At 46.4% G+C, this 23,338-nt stretch overlaps 1 protein-coding gene across 4 annotated transcripts in view; it reads left to right on the top strand.

The window, feature by feature from the left end:
• The window catches only part of med15 (mediator complex subunit 15), a 146,674-nt gene that overhangs the window by 5,374 nt on the left and 117,962 nt on the right, over positions 1–23,338 (top strand). For all 4 annotated transcript variants that reach the window (XM_085962083.1, XM_085962082.1, XM_085962080.1 and 1 more), the window contains exons 2-4: positions 4,890–4,977; positions 7,509–7,560; positions 10,350–10,370. In XM_085962083.1, coding sequence (XP_085818209.1) covers positions 4,890–4,977; positions 7,509–7,560; positions 10,350–10,370 — 161 coding nt within the window. The remainder of the gene's footprint in view (positions 1–4,889; positions 4,978–7,508; positions 7,561–10,349; positions 10,371–23,338) is intronic.

The raw sequence follows: 23,338 nt of genomic DNA, 5'->3' as shown, positions 1-23,338 counted from the left end.
AAACTGGGTGCGTTATAAACAACGTAAAAGTTGGGAATTTGGTGAGGGTGGCATTTTGGTGCAGAGGGGGAAGGAGGTGCTGCTTTTTGCCTCCATTACTTGTAGTGGTTCGTGTTACAGGTAAATAGTTAATTTAATCTGCCTATAACCTAAACTAGATCAAGTAATATTTAAAAAACTTAAAAACTATAAGCTAGGTTGATTAAATGCATAAACATTAATTATTAGATAAATAAATAAAACAAGGTTAGATAGGGATGACGGGTGTGCCGCAACTGTAGCATGTGGAGAGCATTGCGATCCCAGACAATTGTCTGCAACTCGAGGGACTTCAGCTCAGAGTTGTTGAGCTGGAGTCTGAGGTGCAGACATTGCGGGGCATCAGGGAGGGGGGGAGAGTTACCTGGACACTTTGATCCAGGAGGCAGTCACACCCCTTAGGTTAGGTAGTGGTACAGCTCAAGTTAGTGGACAGGGACAGGAGGGTGTGACTGCAACTCAGGCAGGTAAGGGGACCCCAGGTGCAGTGCTGGAGGAGCCTCAGCCTTTGCCCTTGTCCAATAGATATGAGGTTCTTGCTGCCTGTGTGGATGAGGGCAACGCCTGCAGGGCGGATGAGCAAACTGACCATGACACCATGGTGCAGGAGGCCATTCAAGTGGGGGTGGGGGGAGTGGAAGGGAATGTAGTTGTGGTAGGGGACAGTATAGTCAGGGGGATAGATACTGTTCTCTGCAGCCGCGACCGAGAGTTCCGAAGGCTGTGTTGCCTGCCTGGTGCCAGGATTAAGGATATCTCCTCATGGCTGGAGAAGAACTTGGAGTGGGAGGATCCAGTTGTCGTGGTTGACATAGGAACCAACAACATAGGTAGAACTAGAAATGAGGTTCTGCTCAGAGAGTTTGAGGAGCTAGGGTACAAATTAAAATACAGAACCACACAGGTAATAATCTCTTGGATTGTTACCTGAGCCACGCTCAAATTGGCATAGGGACAAACAGATTAGAAGGTTAAATGCGTGGCTCAAAGAGCGGTGTGGGAGGCAGGGGTTTCACTTCAAGTGGCACTGGCACCAGCACTGGGGAAAGAGGGAGCTGTTCCGTTGGGACGGGCTCCACTTAAACTGGGCTGGGATGAGTGTCCTGGCGAATCTAATAACTAGGGCGGTAGATAGGGCTTTAAACTAATGAAGGGGGGAATGGGAGGATTGAGGAAAGGGTAAATTCAAAAGCAATGAGAGAAATGTCAAGGCTGCAGAGCAGAGTAGAGCTTTGGGTAAAAATAAGCAGCGTGGGTCAGGAAGGGACAGAGAGTAACAAAGGGAATAGGGCATTAGGGAAAAATAGAAAAAAGGTCAAACTAAAGACACTATATCTGAATGCGTGAAGCATTCTCAACAAAACAGATTAATTAATAGCACAGATAGAAATAAATGGGTTTGATTTAATAACCATTACGGAGACGTGGTTGCTGAGTGACCAGGGTTGGAAACTAAATATTCCAGGATACTTCTCTTTTAGAAGAGATAGGCAAAATGGAAAAAGGGGGGGCGGGGTAGCCCCAATAATAAAGGATGGGATAAAGACAGTAGAGAAAGGATCTTAGCTCCGAAAATCAAGATATAGCATCAGTTTGGGTGGAGCTAAAAAACAGCAAGGGGCAGTAAACATTGCTGGGAGTTGTTTATAGACCCCCAAACAGTAGTTGTAATGTAGGGCAGGGTATAAATCAGGAAATTAGGGGCGTATGTAACAAGGGTAATACAGTAATAATGGGAGACTTTAATTTTCATATAGACTGGGCAAACCAAATTTGCAGTAATAGTGCAGAGGAAGAGTTCATGGAATGCAATCAAGATAGTTTTCTAGATCAGTATGTCGAGGAACCAGTTAGGGAGCAGGCTATTTTAGATCTTGTATTATTATAATTAATAGCCTTGTCGTAAAGGAGCCTCTGGGGAAGAGTAATCATAACATGATATATGGTAGATTTAGTTAGGCCGAAACTAGAGTCTTAAATCTGAACAAAGCAAGCTACCTGGGTATGAGGGGCGAGTTGACTAAGGTAGATTGGGAAACTAGATTAAAAGATATGACTGTAGATAAGCAATGCAAACATTTAAAGAAAGAATTCATAATTTGCAACGAATATACATTTCGTTGAGGAATAAAAACCCCACGGGAAAAATGGTCCAACCGTGGCTAACGAGAGAAGTTAAAGATGGTATTAGATTAAAGGAAGTGGCTTTTCATGTTGCCAAAAAGAGTATTAAGCATAAGGATTGGGAGGATTTTAGAATTCAGCAAAGGAAATTCATCGAGAGAAAATAGAAGACGAGTAAACTAGCAAGAGACATAAAAACAGATTGTAAAATCTTCTATAGGTAGCTGAAAGTAAACATGGGTCCCTTACAGGCAGAGACAGGAGAAATTATAATGGGGAATAAGGAAATGGCAGAGACATTAAACAAATACTTTGTATCTGTCTTCACGGAAGAAACATTCCGAAAATAGTGGGGAACCAAGGGTCTAGTGAGAATGAGGAACTTAAAGAAATCGGTATGAGTAAAGAAATAGTACTGGAGAAATTAACGGGACTAAAAGCCGACAAATCCCCTGGACCTGATGGCCTCCATCCTCGGCTTTAAAAGAGGTGGCTATGTAGATAGTGGATGCATTGGTTTTGATCTTCCAGAATTCCCAAGATTCTAGAACGGTCCTCGCATATTTAAAGGTAGCAAATGCTGTTCAAGAAAGGAGGGAGGGAGAGAGAAAACCTGGAACTATAGAGCAGTTAGCCTGATATCCGTAGTAGGGAAAATGCTAGAATCTGTTATTAGGGACGTGGTAACAGGGCAGTTTAAAAAATCATAACATGATTGGGCAGAGTCGACACGGATTTCTGAAAGGGAAATCGTGTTTGACAGACCTGTTCGATGTTTTGAGGTTGCAACTAGAAAGAAAGACTTACATTTATATAGCGCCTTTCCCGACCACTGGGCGTCTCAAAGCGCTTTACAACCAATGCAGTACTTTTTTGGAATGTAGTCGCTGTTTTAATGTGGGAAACGCAGCAGCCAATTTGCGCACAGTAAGCTCCCACAAACAGCACTGTGATGATGACCAGGTAATCTGTTTTTGTGATGTTGGTTGAGGGATAAATATTGGCCAGGACGCCGGGGAGAACTCCCCTGCTCTTCTTCGAAATAGTGCCATGGGATCTTTTGTGTCCACCTGAGAGAGCAGACGGGGCCTCGGTTTAACATCTCATCCAAAAGACGGCTCCTCCGACAGTGCTGCACTCCCTCAGCACTGCACTGGAGGGTCAGCCTAGTTTCATGTGCGCAAGTCCCTGGAGTGTGACTTGAACCCACAACCTCCTGACTCAGAGGCGAGAGTGCTGCCCACTGAGCCACAGCTGACACACAAACTAGTAGGGTAGATGAGGGGGAACCAGTGGATGTCGTATGTTTGGATTTTCAAAAAGCATTCTATAAGGGGTGACACGAGAGGTTATTACACAAAATTAGGGCTCATGGGATTGGGGGTAATCTATTAGCATGGATTGAGGATTGGCTAATGGACAGAAAAGAGAGAGTAGGAATAAATGGCTCATTTACGGCTTGACAGGCTGTAACTATTGGGGTACCGCAAGGATCAGTGCTGGGGCCTCAGCTATTCACAATCGATATCAATGACTTAAATTAGGGCACCGAGTGTAATGTATCCAAGTTTGCTGCTGATACAAAGCTGGGTGGGAAAGTAAGTTGTGAGGAAGATGTAAAGAGGCTAAGTGATAAGGCAAGAACATGGTAGATAGAGTATAATGTGGAGAAATGTGAAGTTATCCACTTTGGTAGAAAAAATAGAGCAGAATTTTTTTGAAATGATGAGAGATTGGGAAATGTTGGTATTCAGAGGAACCTGGATGTCCTTGTACACGAATCACTGAAAGTTAATATGCAGCTACGGCAAGCAATTAGGAAAGCAAATAGTATGTTAGCCTTTCTTACAAAAGGATTGGAGTATAAGAGTAAAGAAGCCTTACTGCAATTATATAGGGCCTTGGTGAGACCACACCTGGAGTACCGTGTACTTAAGGAAGGATATACTTGCATTAGAGAGAGTGCAACAAAGGTTCGTTAGACTAATTCTTGGGGTGGGGAGGGGGGGGGGTTTGGTGTTGTCCTGTGAGGAGAGATTGAGTAGACTAGTTCTATATTCTCTAGATTTTAGAATAATGAGAGATGATCTCATTGAAATGTATAAATTTCTTAAGAGACTTGACAGGGTAGATGCAGGGAGGATGTTTCCCCTGGCTGGGGAGTCTGGAACACGGGGTCACAGTCTCAGAATAAGGGGTCGGCCATTTAGGACTGAGATGAGAAATTTCTTTGCTCAAAGGGTTGTTAAACTTTGGAATTTTTCTACCCCAGAGGGCTGTGAATGCGTAGTCGTTGAGTATCTCAAGACAGAGATTGATAGATTTTTAGATATTAAGGGAATTGATGGATATGGGGAGAGTGCGGGAAGGTGGAGATGAGGTAGAAGAGCAGCCGTGATCTTATTGAATGGCGGGCTTGAAGGGCTGAAAGGGCTACTGCTGCTCCTGTTTCTTAGGTTACGTTTTAATGGGTGATTCTCGGTTTAAACCAGAGTATTATCGCGAACTCCATCCAGAATAGCCCACGGGAAGAGAGATTGAGTAGACTAGGTCTAGCTAGGATAGCAGCTGAAAACACAAACCCTTTCCTGGATACAGTGCAGTTGGTTTTGGAAAGAAAGCTGTGGGATTTCCCACAGTGACTCTAAGACCAGCCTGCCCCCGTTCAGCGTAGTGCGGGAAGCCCAGCCGCCTCTGACCGCTGTTTTTCTTTACCTGTGTTGCAGAGACGAGGCCATGCGGTCAGCCGGGACTCCGATCACCAAATCCAGCAAAGATATGGAGAACCACGTTTTCATGAAAGCAAAGACCAGGGTAAGTGAGTCGGCCCCAGAACGTGCTGGGCTCGGTTAGAAACGTGGCGCTTTTTGGGGTGCGGGGTTGGGGGTTACAGATCCTGAGGAACACGGAGCTACCGAATACTTTTCATTACGCTCTCGCCCTCCTCCCATGATTTTTCGAGTGACCTGAATACTAAAACCATATTTGCAAACAATCCCAAAATGGAGGAAACAGTAGAAACAGATGATGCAGTAAACAATCTGCAGAAATTCCAAGTTTTATCACAAGGTATAGAATATAAAAGCCAAGAGTTAATGGTGAGCTGGTATCACAGAGCCATAGAATGATACAGCACAGAAGGAGGCCCTCTGGCCCATCGTGCCTGTGCCTGCTCTTTGGTAGAGCGATCCAATTAATCCCACTCCCCTGCTCGTTCCCCATAGCCTGTAAGTTTTTCCCTTCCAGTATTTATCGAATTCTCTTTTGAAAGTTACTATTGAATCTGCTTCCACCGCCCTTTCAGGCAGCGCATTCCAGATCACAACAACTCGTGTAAAAAAATTGTTTCCTCATGTCGCCGCTGGTTCTTTTGCCAATCACCTTAAATCTGTGTCCTCTGATTACCGACCCTTCTAGAACTGGAAACAGTTTCTCCTTATTTACTCCAGCAAAACCAGTCATGATTTTGAACACCTCTATCAAATCGCCTCTTCTTTGCTCCAAGGAGAACAACTCCAGCATCTCCGCATAACTGAAGTTCCTCATCCCCGGTACCATTCTGGTAAATCTCCTCTGCACCCTCTCCAAGGTCTTGACACCTTCCTAAAGTGCGGTGCCCAGAATTGAACACAATATTCCAGCTGAGGCCTAACCAGTGATTTATAAAGGTTTAGCGTAACTTCCTTGCTTTTGTACTCTATTCCTCTATTTATAAAGACCAGTATTCCATATGCTTTTTTAACAGCCTTCTCAACTTGTCCTGCCACCTTCAAAGATTTGTGTACATACCCCCCCAGGTCTCTCTGTTCCTGCACCCCCTTTAAAATTGTACCATTTAGCTCATATTGCCTCTCCTCTCATTTTTCCTTCCAAAATGTATCCCTTCACATTTCTCTGTGTTAGATTTCACCTGCCATGTGTCTGCCCATTTCACCAGTCTGTATGTCCTCCTAAAGTCTGTTGCTTTCCTCCTCAGTGTTTACTACATTTCTGAGTTCTGTGTCAACTGCACATTTGAAATGATGCCCTGTGTACCCAAGTCCAGGCCATTAATATATATCAATAAGAGCAGTGGTCCTAATACAGGAAACTTTCGTTTAACCGGAGGTTAAAAGTCCGGAAAGCTCTATCTACCAGCAAAATTCAGGAGCTGTTTCCTATAAGTTTTTTTTACTTCTCGTTGCTTTTTTTTCCAGTTAGGCTCTGCAAGGTCTAGCTGAAGCTGTTGCTTAGCTACAGAGACGCTTTTAAGCTGCGGCCAACTATTTTGAAGCTGTTGCTAAGCAACAGGGTTTGTTGATTCACACGGAGCTGAAAAGCTCCGTATGTTTTAACATTAGCGCTGGTTTCTACCGCAGCCTTGATGGTACGGCACCAGCTCGGTCCCGTCAGTGCCGGCTACCAGAAAGTTTCCTGTACCGACCCCTGGGGGACACCACTGTTTACTTCCCTCCAGTCTGAAAAACAACCGTTCATCCCTGCTTTCTGTCCCTTAGCCAATTTTGTGTCCATGCTGTCGTTGTCACTGTCCCTTTAATGCCACGTGCTTTAATTTTGTTAACATGTCTATTATGTGGTACTTTGTCAATAACTTTTGAAAGCGTGTATACACATCAATCACACTATCCTCATCAACCCTCTTCGTCAAAGAACTCAATCAAGTTAGTCAAACATGATTTACCCTTCATAGGTCCGTCCTGACTTTCATTTATTAACCCATACTTTTTCAAATACCAATTAATTTTGTTTCGGATTATTGTCTCTAAAAGTTTCCCCACCACTGATGTTAGGCTGGCTGGCCTGTAGTTGCCAGGTTTATCCCTCCCTCCTTTATTGAACAGGGGTCTAACATTTGCTATTCCCCAGTCCTCTGGCGCCACTCCCGTATCCAAGGAGGATTAGAAGATGGTGGCCAGAGGTTCCTCAAGAAAGACGGCACCTCCGACAGTGCAGCACTCCCTCAGCACTGCACTGGAGTGTCAGCCTAGCTTTATGTGCTCAAGTCCCTGGATAGGTGCATGAAGGAAAGAGGGATGAAGCGATATGGGAGCAGGGCTGGTAAATGTGATTAGGACTTTTTGCTTACGTGGAGAGCAAATGTTGACACGGACTGGAATAGCCTGTTTCCATGTATTTCAGGCAACGGCTGTGCTACAGGACAGAGAAATGGCAACGTTGAGTGACTGGAGTAGAATCAGTACAGGGAGACTTGGAAAGGGACCAGCCCATGACATCACTGCCACTGTTGAGAAACGGTTAAGAAACTAATAGAATACCGGGATATATATTATTAGAACAGCGGAGTACAGGTTGAGTTTCTGTCATTCTGTTCTGTATTCCAACAGGAAGAGTATCTCAGTCTGGTGGCGAGGCTTATTCTGCACTTTCGAGACATCCGTAAGTACTCGAGCTTTTCACTGTTGTGCGGTTTCGTTGAAGAATCGTGCGGTTTTTGGCAGAGAACGCTCAGGCTGGTGCATTGTGGTGGCACTTGGTTCTAATGTTTGTAAAATGAAAGGCCCGTGAGATTGCAGTATATCCTGCAACAAGCAACCAGTTAAAGATGAGCGCTCCTGCCAGGGCGAGCATGTTGAGAGTGGCTGGGCTGAAGCTAGGTGTTGCCAGCCACCTGCAGCCTGGTGCTGTTCCGAGGGCCACTCTCGCACCTCCAGCAGCTGGCAGTGCGGCACTGGCTGAAGCTTGGGTGCGAGTCTGAGGTGCTGACGGAAGCAGTTTCAGCAGTAACCTTCAACAGGGAATTGGATATATACTTGAAAAGGAGACATTTGCAGGGCTATGGGGAAAGAGCAGGGTAGTCTGATTAATTCGTAGCTCTTTCAGAGAGCTGGCACAGGCACGTTGGGCCGAATGGCTACATCCTTCTGTGCAGTAAGATTCCCTATTCCTTGTGCACTGTGGCTACAGGATGCCAAGGCTTCTTCGGCAGCACCTCCCAAACCCACAACCTTCACCTAGAAGGACAAGGGCAGCAGGCGCATGGGAACGCCACCACCTCCAAGTCACACACCATCCTGACTTGGAAGCATTGTCACTGGGTCAAAATCCTGGAACCCTCTACCTAACAGCACTGTGGGAGTACCTTCGCTACACGGACTGCAGTGCTTCAAGCAGAAGGCCCACCACCACCTTCTCGAGGGCAATTAAGGATGGGCAATAAATGTTGGCTTTGCCAGTGGTGCCCACATCCCAAGAATGAATAAAAGTCACTGTGTGGAAGCTTTTCTTTGTTCATTTTGGATCAGGCGGAACTATATTTTTGTCCAGTTTCTATTCTCCTACACTCCTTGGGTGTTGACCCTTGCTGGGTCATGTGCACACCCACGGGACTATAACCCAACAGGAGCTGACAGCTTCAGATGGACAGTGAATTGGACATACTGTAGCTGTGCCGGTGGGAGTGTCACGGATCTGGGAGTGCCTGCACTCACCAGTGTACACTTGCCGTACACCTGTTCCACATCCAGCAAGATTTGTCCTCTGGTTTTTGCACAAACTGATTCCCACAACCCCTTTGTAGTGTATAGAAAAGTGCGGTGCGTACAGTGCAGGACAGGGCACTCGGGCTTTACTACCCCAGTTTTATGCCCTTTCTCCTCCTGAAGACACTGACTGTTACTGGGGTTTGGTACCTTGGGCACGGCTGCACTCCGGTGTCACGTCCAAACAACTGTCCTTCATATGCGAGCCAAGTCAGCGAGCGAGAGATTGCAGGGGTCAGCGAGAGAGAGATTGCAGGGGTCAGCGAGAGAGAGATTGCAGGGGTCAATGAGCGAGAGATTGCAGGGGTCAATGAGCGAGAGATTGCAGGGGTCAACGAGCGAGAGATTGCAGGGGTCAGCGAGCGAGAGATTGCAGGGGTCAGCGAGAGAGAGATTGCAGGAGTCAGCGAGAGAGAGATTGCAGGGGTCAGCGAGAGAGAGATTGCAGGGGTCAACGAGAGAGAGATTGCAGGGGTCAACGAGCGAGAGATTGCAGGGGTCAGCGAGCGAGAGATTGCAGGGGTCAGCGAGAGAGAGATTGCAGGGGTCAGCGAGAGAGAGATTGCAGGGGTCAGCGAGAGAGAGATTGCAGGGGTCAGCGAGAGAGATTGCAGGGGTCAGCGAGAGAGAGATTGCAGGGGTCAGCGAGAGAGAGATTGCAGGGGTCAGCGAGAGAGAGATTGCAGGGGTCAGTGAGAGAGAGAGATTGCAGGGGTCAGCGAGAGAGAGAGATTGCAGGGGTCAGCGAGAGAGAGATTGCAGGGGTCAGCGAGAGAGATTGCAGGGGTCAGCGAGAGAGAGATTGCAGGGGTCAGCGAGAGAGATTGCAGGGGTCAGCGAGAGATTGCAGGGGTCAGCGAGAGATTGCAGGGGTCAGCGAGAGCGAGATCGCAGGGGTCAGCGAGAGCGAGATCGCAGGGGTCAGCGAGAGAGAGATCGCAGGGGTCAGCGAGAGAGAGATCGCAGGGGTCAGCGAGAGAGAGATCGCAGGGGTCAGCGAGAGAGAGATCGCAGGGGTCAGCGAGAGAGAGATCGCAGGGGTCAGCGAGAGAGAGATCGCAGGGGTCAGCGAGAGAGAGATCGCAGGGGTCAGCGAGAGAGATCGCAGGGGTCAGCGAGAGAGAGAGATCGCAGGAGTCAGCGAGAGAGAGATTGCAGGGGTCAGCTGGAGTAGTTCGCTGCTGTTGCATGTCAGATGGTACTGAGGGCCCAATGAATCTCACCCGAGATGAATGACCAGTTAGTCTTTTTAGTGGCATTCATTGAGAGTAGGAGAACTCTCTCTTCCTCAAACAGTGGTGCGAGATTGTTATTACGCCTATCAGACATGCTCTTTGGTGTGTCCTCTCTGATCGGCCGCCGTTTTAAACTTGGTGTGCATCACGGTGCTGTTACTGCCCTTATTCAGGGTTCTGGGGACAATGCACAATGCAAAAAATCACCCTCAAGTTCCTGCCACTACCCCCAGTGACAGACCTGTACCCAGCAGTACTTCTCCCCGGTGTGCTCCCTCCAGGTGCAGCCTGCATTTGGGAAGACAGATTCGAGAGTTGTCCGGCTTGGGAACCTTTCACTGTTCAAGTGGACAGAGTGCGAAAATTTTACACACTTGCTGTTTCATTGCACTGAAAATGCTGATAGAAGTAGTTCCACTGTTTAATTATCTGACGATTTGTGTTTTTACAGATAAGAAGACTCGAGCTGGTGGTAAGCAGTGTTTAAATTCCAAACTTTAAAGTGAGAAAAAATAAAACTGTCACCCAGTGAAACTGGCTTTAAAATCCATTGGTTTACAATGATCGAATGACAGCTAACCTGAAGCCATATGGGGCTATTATAGACGGGTTTCATTGTGCACTGTAGTATTCTGTGACCCCCACGGCTGTGATACTTATGATGGGATCCTGACACTTGCCAGGTCACTTACTATGTGGCAAGCAAGTAATAGCTAAAGATGCAATGAGGATTTCTGTGCACCTGTTCAGTCTCGATGAAAACGAACAGCAGCTTGTGAAGAGGGGCTCCCTATTAACTTATCTGTTACAGTCCGCCCTGATAACTGGTAATGGCAGTGTGTTGCTGAGCTGTGCAGACCAGAAGGTTCCATGTGGCATTCCCGGTCTCTGCAGCATTAGCTGATCTCAACCATCAGTAGTGGGGGTGCTCCAATTGACCTCACTGCTCCTGGGTTAGCAGGGGAAAAATCAGCCAGGGTTCCCCTGTCAGAAAGTGTGTTCGTGTGCCCATTAGGAACATAGGAACAGGAGGAGGCCATTCAGCCCCTCGAGCCTGTTCCGTCATTCAATGAGATCATGGCTGATCTGCGATCTAACTCCATATACCCGCCTTTGGCCCATATCCCTTAATACCTTTGGTTAACAAAAAATCTATCAATCTCAGATTTAAAATTAACAACTGATCGAGCATCAATTGCCATTTGCGGAAGAGAGTTCCAAACTTCTACCTTCAAACTTTGTGTGTAGAAGTGTTTCCTAATTTCATTCCTGAAAGGTCTGGCTCTAATCTTTAGACTATGGCCCCAGTCTTAGACTCCCCAACCAGCGGAAATAGTTTTTCTCTCTATCTACCCTATCTGTTCCTCTTAATATCTTGAAAACTTCGATCAGATCACTCCTTAACCTTCTAAATTCTAGGGAATGCAACCCTAATTTGTGTAATCTCTCCTCGTAACTTAACCCTTGGAGTCCGGGTATCATTCTGGTAAACCTTCGCTGCACTCCCTCCAAGGCCAATATATCCTTCCTAAGGTGTGGTGCCCAGAACTGCTCCCAGTGCTCCAGGTGTGGTCCAACCAGGGTTTTGTACAGCTGCAGCATAACTTCTACCCCCTTGGATTCTAGAACTCTAGATATAAAGGCCAGCATTCCATTAGCCTTTTTGATGATTTTCTGTACCTGTTCATGACTTTTTAATGATCTATGTACCTGGACCCCCAAGTCTTTCTGGACCTCCACTGTTTTTAGTCTTTCACCATTTAGGAAGTATCCTGTTCGATCCTTTTTAGGTCCAAAGTGGATGACCTCGCATTTACTTACATTGAAATCCATTTGCCACAGCTTTGCCCATTCACTTAATCTGTCGATATCCCTCTGTAATTTTATGCTTCCATCTACACTGCCCACAATGCCATCTATCTTTGTGTCATCGACAAATTTGGATATACAGGAAACTTTGGTTTATCCGGAGGTTAACTGTCCAGAATGCTCGAGCCACCAGCAAAAATCAGGAGCCGTTTCGTTAGGTTTTTTTTCTTTTCGTTGCTTTTTTTTCACCAGTCAGGCTCTGCAAGGTCTCGCTGAAGCTGTTGCTAAGCTACAGAGATGCTTGCAAGGTACGGCCGACTGTTTAGAAGCTGTTGCTAAGTAACAGGGTTTGTTGCCAGATACGGAGCTCAAAATCTCCGTATGTTTCAACATTAGCGCTGGTTTGTCCGGCAGTTTTGATGGGATGGCAACAGCTCGGTCCCGTCGGTGCCGGATAGCACAAAGTTTCCTGTATGACTTTCTATGCCATCATCTAAGTCGTCAATAAATACTGTGAATAGTTGAGGCCCCAACACGGATCCCTGCGGGACACCACTAGTCATCTCCTGCCAACCTACCTATTATCCCTACTGCCTGTCTCCTGTCGCTCAGCCAGTTTCCTAACCAGGTCAATTCTGTGGACTTCTACTTTACTTAGCAGACTCTTATGTGGGACTTTAACAAATGCCTTCTGTAAGTCCATATATATATAACATCCATAGACATTTCCCCGTCCACTACTTTAGTCACCTCTTCAAAAAATGCAATCAGGTTTGATCAACTGAAAATTTTCAAGGTGTTTAGTCACTCTATCCTTAATTATAGACTCTAGCAATTTCCCGACAGCAGATGTTAGGCTAACTGGTCGATAATTCCCTGGTTTCTCATTATTTTTAAATAGTGGAGTGACATGCGCAATTTTCCAATCTAAAGGAACAGTTCCTGAATCGACAGAACTTTGGAAGATTATAGTTAATTGAGGAGGAGAGTATCGGGCTCAGTTGTGATAGTCCCAGGGGTGAATGCCCTGCTGACACGTAGTCTAGACCCACACAATACCTGTTGTTGTATCTGTTCCCGACCCGCCATGTCCCACACTTTCCTTGAGAGGTGCCGGTGGTGATCCCCTCGGGCTTGGTTCATGCCTTTCCCACACTGTTAATGCAAACTGCCCCTGTTGAATTCAGTGGCTCAATATAAGCCCTGTATCACAGAATCACACAGAAATCACAGAAACCCCACAGTGCAGATAGAGGCCATTTCGGCCCATCGAGCCTGCACCGACACATATCCCACCCTATCCCCGTAACCCCTACACCAACACATATCCCACCCTATCCCCGTAACCCCACGTATTTAATCCCCCTAACACTAAGGCTCAATTTATCATAGCCAATCAACCTAACCCGCACATCTTTGGACTGTGGGAGGAAACCGGAGCACCCGGAGGAAACCCACGCAAACACGGGGAGAATGTGCAAATCGATCTCTGTCTTGAATTTACTCAACGACTGAGCCTCCACAGTTCTCTGGGGTAGAGAATTCCAAAGATTCACCACCCTCCGAGTGAAGAAATTTCAGTCCTAAATGGCCGACCCCTTATTCTGAGACTTTGACCCCTAGTTCTAGACTCCCCAGCCAGGGGAAACATCCTCCCTGCATCTACCCTGTCAAGTCCCTTAACAATGTTCTATTTCAATGAGATCGCCTCTCATTCTTCTAAACTCTAGGGAATATAGGCCTAGTTTACTCAATCTCTCCTCATGGGACAATCCCCCCATCCCAGGAATCAGTCTGGTGAACCTTCGTTGCACTCCCTCTATGGCAAGTATATCCTTCCTTAGGTAAGGAGACTAAAACTGTACACAATACTCCAGGTGTGGTCTCACCAAGGCCCTGTGTAATTGCAGTAAGACTTCTTTACTCTTATACTCCAATCCTTTTGTAATAAAGGCTAACATACCATTTACTTTCCTAATTGCTTGCTATACCTGCATGTTAAATTTCAGGGATTTGTGTACAGGGACACCCAGGTCCCTCGGAATACAAACATTTCCCACTCTCCATTTAAAAAATAATCTGCTTTTCTAATTTACCTACCAAAGTGGATAACTTCACATTTCTCCACATTATTTTCTATCTGCCATGTTCTTGGCCACTCACTTAACCTGTCTATATCCTTTTGAAGCCTCTTTGAGCCCTCCTCTCAACTTACTTTCACATCTAGCTTTGTATCGTCAGCAAACTTGGATACATTACACTCGGCCGTCCTCATATAATTAATTGATATAGATTGTAAATAGCTGAGGCCCAAGCACTGATCCTTGTGGTACCGCGCTCGATACAGCCTGCCAACCCAAAAGTGACCCGTTTATTCCTACTCTCTGTTTTCTGTCCTTTAACCAATCTTCAATCCATGCTAATATATTACCCCCAATTCCATGAGCCCTAATTTTGTGTAATAACCTCTTGTGTGGCACCTTATCGAATGCTTTTTGACAATCCAAGTATACTACACCCACTGGTTCACCTTTATCTACTCTACTAGTTACAAATTCAAAAAATGTTTAGATTTGTCAAACATGATTTTCCTTTCATAAATCCGTGTTGACTCTGCCCAATCATATTATGATTTTTTTTTTTTTAAGTGCCCTGTTACCATGTCCTTAATAGTGGATTCTAGCATTTTCCCCACTGCTGATGTCAGACTAACTGGTCTATAGTCCTCGGTTTTCCCGCTTCCCTCCTTTCTTGAATACAGGTAGACTATCCTTTATCCGAAAACCTCGGGACCAGCCGAGTTACGGATAAAGGAGAATTTCGGATTTCGGAAGGTGGGTCGGCGGGGGGTCGTGCGCACGACTTACGCTGACGCTCAGCGTAAGTCAGTCGGGGTCGGGGCCGGCGGGGTACGCGCGGGGGGGTCGGCGGTTGTCGGGGCTGGCGGGGTCCGCGGGGGGGGTCGGCGGTTGTCGGGGCTGGCGGGGTCGGCGGGGGGGTCGTGCGCATGACTTACCCTTTATCCGAACTTCCGCAACCGGAACCCTCTAAAAACCTTCGGTTTTTAGAGGGTTTCGGTTTTCGGAAGTCCGGATAAAGGGTAGTCTACCTGTAGCAGGGTTACATTTGTTACCTTCCAATCCGTGGGAACTGTTCCAGAATCTCGGGAATCTAGGGAAGGTAGTGCAGGAGTCACCTGCGGTCATCTCCCTCCAAAACAGGTTTACCGTTTTGGGTACTGTTGGGGGAGATGACTTATCAGGGGAAGGCACCAGCAGCCAGGTTCAGGGCACCATGACTGGCTCTGCTGCACAGAAGGGTGGGAAAAAGAGGGATAGGGCTATAGTGATAGGGGATTCAATTGTAAGGGGGATAGATAGGAGTTTCTGTGGCCAAGACCGAGACTCCAAGATGGTATGTTGCCTCCCTGGTGCAAGGGTCAAGGATGTCTCGGAGCGGGTGCAGAGCATTCTGAAGGGGGAGGGGGATCAGCCAGTTGTCGTGGTACATGTAGGTACCAACGATGTAGGTAAAAAGAGGGAGGAGGTCCTACAAGCTGAATTTAGGGAGTTAGGAGCTAAATTGAAAAGTAGGACCTCAAAGGTAGTAATCTCTGGATTGCTACCAGTGCCACGAGCTAATAAGTTTAGAGAGAGTAAGATAGATAAGCTAAATATGTGGCTTGAGCAGTGGTGCAAGGGAGAGGGATTTAAATTCTTGAGGCATTGGAACCAGTTCTTGGGGAGGAGTGACCTGTACCAAGGGGACGGTCTACACCTGAGCTGTGAGGGAGCCGATGTCCTCGGGGTAATATTTTCTAGGGCGGTTCGGGAGGATTTAAACTAATTTGGCAGGGGGATGGGAACCTAGATAGTGGAAAAGAGGGAAGTCATATGAAGTCAGAAATAGATGGTAGAAAGGTGAGAAGCAATAAGCAAAGGAGAGAAACACAAAGGGCCAAACTAATTCATAATGAGAGTGTGAAAAAAGCAAGCCTGAAGGCTTTGTATCTTAATGCTAGAAGCATTAGGAACAAGGTGGATGAATTAGTTGTGGAAATAGAGGTAAACAAGTATGATTTGATTGGGATTACAGAAACGTGGCTGCAGGGTGGGCAAGGCTGGGAACTTAACATCCAGGGATATACAATATTTAGGAAGGATCGGCAAAAAGGTAGGGGAGGTGGGGTAGCATTGCTGGTAAAGGAGGGGATTAATGCAATGGAAAGGAAGGATATTAACTCGGATGAAACGGAATCTGTATGGGTAGAAATGAGAAATAGCAAGGGGAGGAAAACGTTAGTGGGTGTGATATATAGGCCTCCAAATAGTAATATGGAGGTGAGGGAAGGCATAAAAAGGGAAATTAGAGAAGCGTGCGATAAGAGCACAGCTGTCATCATGGGTGACTTTAATTTACATATTGATTGGACTACCCAAATTAGTAAAAATTCTGAGGAGGAGGAATTCCTGGAATGTTTTCGGGACGGTTATCTGGACCAATATGTCGAGGAGCCGACTCGAGATCAGGCCATTTTAGACTGGGTATTGTGCAATGAGAAGGGACTTATCAACAATCTTCTTGTACGAGGCCCCTTGGGTCAGAGCGATCATAATATGATCGAGCTCTCAGTCGAGATGGAGAGTGAGGAAATTGAATCAGAGACTAAGGTCCAGAACTTAAATAAAGGGAATTACGAGGGTATGAGACGGGAATTGGGTAAGATTGATTGGGTGGTGTTTCTGGGGGGATTGACAGTGGATAGACAATGGCAAGCATTCAAAGATAGAATGGAAGAATTCCAGAACATGTTTATACCGGTTTGGCATAAAAATAAACCTAAAAAGGTGGCTCAACCGTGGATAACGAGGGAAATTAGGGACAGCATAAAATCAAAAAAAAGGGCATATCAACTGGCAAAAAAAAGCACCAGACCGGAAGATTGGGGGCAGTACAGGATACAGCAAAAGAGGACAAAGGGATTAATCAGGAAGGGGAAAATAGAATACGAAAGTAAACTTGCAGCAAACATAAAGACAGACTGCAAAAGCTTTTATCGGTATATCAGGAGGAAAAGACTGGTAAAATCCCAAGTCGGTCCCTTGCAGTCCGATTCGGGAGAATATATAATGGAGAATAAGGAAATGGCAGACCAATTAAACTCATACTTTGGTTCTGTATTCACAAAGGAGGACACAAATAACCTCCCAGGAATATCGGCAAACATAGGGACTAATGAGAGGGAGGAGCTGACAGAAATTAGTATCTCTAGGGATATGGCGTTGGGTAAGTTGAGGGGACTGAAGGCCGACAAATCCCCGGGGCCTGATAAACTACATCCTAGGGTACTTAAGGAGGTGGCCCTGGAGATAGCAGATGCTCTAAGGATCATCTTCCGGAACTCCATTGACTCGGGAACAGTACCCGTGGATTGGAGGGTAGCTAATGTTACCCCAATATTTAAAAAGGGGGGTAGAGAGAAAGCAGGGAATTATAGACCAGTAAGCCTTACATCGGTTGTGGGCAAAATGCTAGAGTCCATTATTAAGGATAAGATAGCGGAGCACTTGACAAATGGGGAAAGGATCGGACAGAGTCAACATGGATTTACAAAGGGTAAATCGTGTTTGACTAATCTGCTGGAATTTTTTGAGGAAGTAACTGGTAAAATAGATGGGGGAGAGCCAGTGGATGTGGTGTACCTTGACTTCCAGAAAGCCTTCGATAAGGTTCCACACAAAAGATTATCATGCAAAATTAAGGCTCATGGGATTGGGGGCAAAGTATTAACGTGGATAGAGAACTGGCTGGCGGATAGAAAACAGAGAGTTGGAATAAACGGCTCGTTTTCGGAGTGGCAGGCAGTGACCAGCGGGGTGCCGCAAGGATCTGTCCTGGGACCCCAGCTGTTCACAATATATATAAATGATCTGGATCAGGGAATTGGATGCAATATTTCCAAATTCGCTGACGACACTAAACTAGGAGGAGGGGTGGGCTCTGATGAGGATGTCAGGAGGCTACAGTGCGATTTGGACAGGTTGGGGGAATGGGCGGATACGTGGCAGATGCACTATAATGTGGATAAATGCGAGGTTATCCACTTTGGGGGTAAAAACAGGAGGGTAGATTATTATCTAAATGGCAATAGATTGGGAGATGGGGAAGTGCAGAGGGACCTGGGTGTTCTTGTGCACCAGTCACTGAAGGAGAGCATGCAGGTGCAACAGGCGATTAAGAAGGCAAATGGTATGTTGGCCTTCATATCAAGGGGGTTCGAGTATAGGAATAGGGATACCTTACTACAGCTGTACAAGGTGCTGGTGAGACCACATCTGGAGTATTGTGTACAGTTTTGGTCGCCCCATCTGCGGAAGGATGTTCTTGCCATGGAAAGAGTGCAGCGGCGATTCACCAGGCTGATACCTGGAATGGCGGGAATGACCTACGAGGAGAGATTGAATAGTTTGGGCTTGTACTCACTGGAGTTTAGAAGATTGAGAGGGGATCTCATCGAAACATATAAAATTATGGCAGGCCTGGACAGGCTGAATTCAGAGAGAATGTTTCCAATGGCAGGGGAGCACAGAACCAGGGGCCACAGTCTAAAAATAGCGGGCAAATCATTTAAAACAGAGATGAGGAAGAATTTCTTCACTCAAAGAGTGGTGAGCCTGTGGAATTCCCTGCCACAGAGGGCTGTGAAGGCTAATTCAATAAATATTTTCAAGAGAGAATTGGATATATTTCTGAAGGCTAAGGGGATTAAGGGTTACGGAGAAAAGGCGGGGACGGGGTACTGAACTGGTAAGATCAGCTAAGATCTCAGATGAAGATCAGCCATGATCTCATTGAATGGCGGAGCAGGCTCGAAGGGCCGAATGGCCTACTCCTGTTCCTATCTCTATGTTTTCTATGAAATCTGGAAGCTGTCGTGCTGAAGACTTGTGCTCCAGAACTAGCCACGCCTCTAACCAAGCTGTTCCAGTACAGCTACAACACTGGCATTTATCTGACAATGTGGAAAATTGCCCAGTTATGTCCTGTCCGCAAAAAGCAGGACAAATCCAACCCGGTCAATTACCGCCCCATCAGTCTACTCTCAATCATCAGAAAAGTGATGGAAGGTTTCGTCGACAGTGGAATCAAGCAGCACTTACTCACCAATAACCTGCTCACTGATGCCCAGTTTGGGTTCCGTCGAGACCACTCGGCTCTAGGCCTTGGCCCAAATATGGACAAATTGCTGAATTCCAGAGGTGAGGTGAGAGTGACTGACCTGGGCATTTAACCGAATGTGGCATCAAGGAGCCCTCGTAAAACTGAAGTCAGTGGGAATCGGGGGGAAAACTCTCTACTGGCTGGAGTCATACCTAGCACAAAGGAAGATGGTTGTGGTGGTTGGAGGTCAATCATCTCAGCCCCAGGACATCGCTGCAGGAGTTCCTCAGGGCAGCGTCCTAGGCCCAACCATCTTCAGCTGCTTCATCAATAAACTCCCCTCCAACATAAGGTCAGGAATGGGGATGTTCACTGATGACTGCACAGTGTTCAGTGCCATTCGCAACTCCTCAGATAATGAAGCAGTCCATGCCCACATGCAACAAGACCTGGACGACGTTCAGGCTTGGGCCACATAAGTGCCAGGCAATGACTATCTCCAACAAGCGAGTGTCTAACCACCCCCCTTGACATTCAACGGCATTACCATCGTCGAATCCCCCACCATCAATATCCGGGGTTGGGGTGGGGGGCTGTGTGGGGGTCACCATTGACCAGAAACTTAACTGGACCAGCCACATAAATACTGTGGCAACAAGAGCGGGTCAGAGGCTAGGTATTCTGCGGCGAGTGTCTCACCTCCTGACTCCCTAAAGCCTTTCCACCATCTACAAGGCGCAAGTAAGGAGTGCAATGGAATACTCTCCACTTGCCTGGATGAGTGCAGCTCCAACAACACTCAAGAAGCTCGACACCATCCAGGACAAAGCAGCCCGCTTGATTGGCACCCCATCCACCACCTTAAACATTCACTCCCTCCACCACCGGCGCACCGTGGCTGCAGTGTGTACCATCTACAAGATGCACTGCAGCAACTCGCCAAGGCTTCTTCGGCAGCACCTCCCAAACCCGCGACCTCTTCCACCTAGAAGGACAAGGGCAGCAGGCACCTTCAAGTCACACACCATCCTGACTTGGAAATATATCGCTGTTCCTTCATTGTCACTGGGCCAAAATCCTGGAACTCCCTGCCTAACAGCACTGTGGGAGTACCTTCACCACACAGACTGCAGCGGTTCAAGAAGGCGGCTCACCACCACCTTCTCAAGGGGAATTAGGGATGGGCAATAAATGCTGGCCTTGCCAGCGACGCCCACATCCCATGAACGAATATAAAATCCAATCAAAACCAATGCATCCACTATCTCTTTAGCCATTTACAGTCATAGAGTCATGGAATGGTTACAGCATGGAAGAAGGCCGTTCGGCCCGTCGAGCCCGTGCCGGCTTTCTGCAAGAGCACTTCAGCTAGTCCCACTTCCCCGCCCTATCCCCGTAGCCCTGCAGATGTTTTTCTTTCAGGTACTTATCCAACTCCCTTTTGAAAGCCATGATTGAGTCTGCCTCCACCACCCTTTCAGGCAGTGCATTCCAGATCTTAACCACTCACTGAGTAAAAAAGTTTTTTCTTATGTCTCCTTTGGTTATTTTGACAATCACCTTAAATCTGTGTCCTCTAGTTCTCGACCCTTCTGCCAATGGGAACAGTTTCTCTCTATCTACTCTGTCCAGACCCCTCATGATTTTGAACACCTCTATCAAATCTCCTCTCAATCTTCTCTGCTCTAAGAACAACCTCAGCTTCTCCAGTCTATCCACGTAACTGAAGACCCTCATCCTTGGAATCATTCTCATAAATCTTTTCTGCACCCTCTCTAAGGCCTTCACATCCTTCCTAAAGTGCAGTGCCCAGAATTGGACACAATACTCCAGTTGAGGCTGAAACAGTGTTTTATACAGGTTCATCATAATTTCCACGCTGTTGTACTCTATACCAGGATCCCATAAGCTTTTTTAACTGCGTTCTCAACCTGCCCTGCCACCTTCAAGGATTTGTGCACATATACCCCTCGGTGTCTCTGTTCATGCACCCCCTTCAGGATTGTGCCCTTCAGTTTATATTTCCTCTCCTCAGCCTTTCTACCAAAATGTATCACTTCACACTTTTCTGCATTAAATTTCATCTGCCACATGTCCGCCCATTTCACCTGTCTATGTCCTCTTGAAGTCTATCGCTATCCTCCTCACTGTTCACTATACTTCCAAGTTTTGTGTCACCTGCAAATTTTGAGATTGTGCCCTGTACACCCACATCCAAATCATTAATATATATCAAGAAAAGCAGTGGTCCTAGAACCGACCCCTGGGGAACACCACTGTATACCTTCCTCCAGTCCGAAAAGCAACCGTTCACCACTACTCTCTGTTTCTTGTCACTTAGCCAATTTCATATCCATGCTGTCACTGTCCCTTTTTTATTCCATGGGCTTCAACTTTGCTGGCAAGCCTATTATGTGGCACTTTGTTGAACGCCTTTTGGAAATGCATGTACACTACGTCAACTGCATTACCCTCATCAACCCTCTCTGTTTCCTCATCAAAAAACTCAATCAAGTTGGTTAAACACGATTTGCCTTTAACAAATCTGTGCTGGCTTTCCTAAATTAATCCACACTTGTCCAAGTGACTGTTAATTTTGTCCCTGATTATTGTTTCTAAAAGCTTCCCCACTACTGAGGTTAAACTGACCAGTCTATAGTTGCTGGGTTTTTCTTTACACCTTTTTTTAACAAGGGTGTAACATTTGCAGTTCTCCCGCCCTCTGGCACCACCCCCATTTCTAAGGAGGATTGGAATATTATAGTCAGTACCTCTGTGATTTCTTCCTTCACTTCCCTCCGCATCCTAGGATGCATCCCATCCGGTCCTGGTGACTTATCTACTTTAAGTACAGCTAGCCTTTCTAGTACCTCTTTATCAATTTTTATCCCGTTCAGTACCTCCTCTACCTCCTCCTTTACTATGTCTATGGTAGCATCTTCTTCCTTGGTGAAGACAGATGCAAAGCACTCATTAAGTACCTCAGCCATACACTCTGCCTCCATGCGTAGGTCTCCTTTTTGGTCCCTAATCAGCCCCACCCTTTCTCCTCTTACTACCCATTTACTATTTATATGCCAATAGAAGACTTTTGGATTACCTTTTATGTTAGCTGCCATTCTATTCTCATACCCCTCTTATTTTCTTTTTCACTTCTCTGAACTTTCTATATTTAGCCTGATTCTTGGGTGTATTCGCAACCTGAAAACTGTCGTACACGTTCTTGTTCTGCTTCATCTTGCTCTCTATCTCTTTCATAATCTAGGGAGCTCTGACTTTAGTTGCCCTGCCTTTCCCCCCGAGTGGGAATGTACCTCGACTGTACCCGAACCATCTCTTCTTTAAAGGCAGCCCATTGTTCGATTACAGTTTTGCCTGCCAATCTTTGATTCCAATTTACCCGGGCCAGATGTGTCCTCATCCCACTGAAATTTGCCTAAAATATTAAGTATTTTTACTCTAGATTGCTCCCTGTCCTTTTCCATAGCTAATCTAAACCTTATGATACTATGATCACTGTTCCCTAAATGTTCCTCTACTGACACTTGCTCCACTTGACCTACCTCATTCCCCAGAACCAGATCCAACAATGCCTCCTCCCTCGTTGGGCCGGAAACGTACTGATCAATAAAGCTCTCCTGAACACACTTCAGAAATTCTTCCCCTTCTCTGCCCTTTACACTATTACTATCCCAGTCTATCTTAGGATAGTTGAAGTCCCCCATTATCACTACTCTACAGTTCTTGCATCTCTCTTGCATTTCCCAGCAAATTTGCTCCTCCATATTTTTCTCACTGGTTGGTGGCCTATAGAATACACCTAGTAGTGTAATGGCACCTCTGTTATTTCATAGCTGTAGCCATATAGATTCTGTCCTTGACCCCTCCAGGACATCCTCTCTCTCCAGCACTGTAATATTCTCCTCAATCAATACTGCCACCCCACCTCCTATCTTTCCTGAACACCCTATATCCAGGAATATTTAGTACCCAATTCTGCCCTTTTTTGAGCCAGGTCTCCGTTATTGCCATGACATCATATTCCCATGTGACTATTTGCACCTGCAGCTCACCAACCTTGTTTGCTATGCTTCGTGTATTCACATACATACACTGTAAACCTATCTTAGACCATCCTGTGTTCCCTCTTAGTCTGACCCCACCTAATACCTTACTATTTCTTAAATTAGTGCTATCCGTCTCTCCCAATCCTTTGTGTCCTTTATTTCCCCTTTCTAATGCTGCATCCTGGTACCCATCCCCCTGCCAACTTAGTTTAAACCCTCCCAACAGCACTAGCAAACCTCCCTGTGAGGGTATCGGTACCGGCTCTCTTGAGGTGCAACCCGTCTGGCCTGTACAGGTCCCACCTCCCCCAGAACTGGCCCCAATGCCCCAGGAAACTGAAGCCCTCCCTCCTGCACCACCTCTCCAGCCATGCATTCATCTGCTCTATCCTCCTATTTCTAT

Source organism: Somniosus microcephalus, chromosome 19 (genome assembly GCF_052327205.1).
Source record: "Somniosus microcephalus isolate GS21.2 chromosome 19, FLI_Smic_1.0, whole genome shotgun sequence".
Classification (NCBI taxonomy): domain Eukaryota; kingdom Metazoa; phylum Chordata; class Chondrichthyes; order Squaliformes; family Somniosidae; genus Somniosus; species Somniosus microcephalus.
The sequence above is the reverse complement of the archived record's forward strand: the minus strand, read 5'-3'. Positions and strand labels throughout refer to the sequence as shown.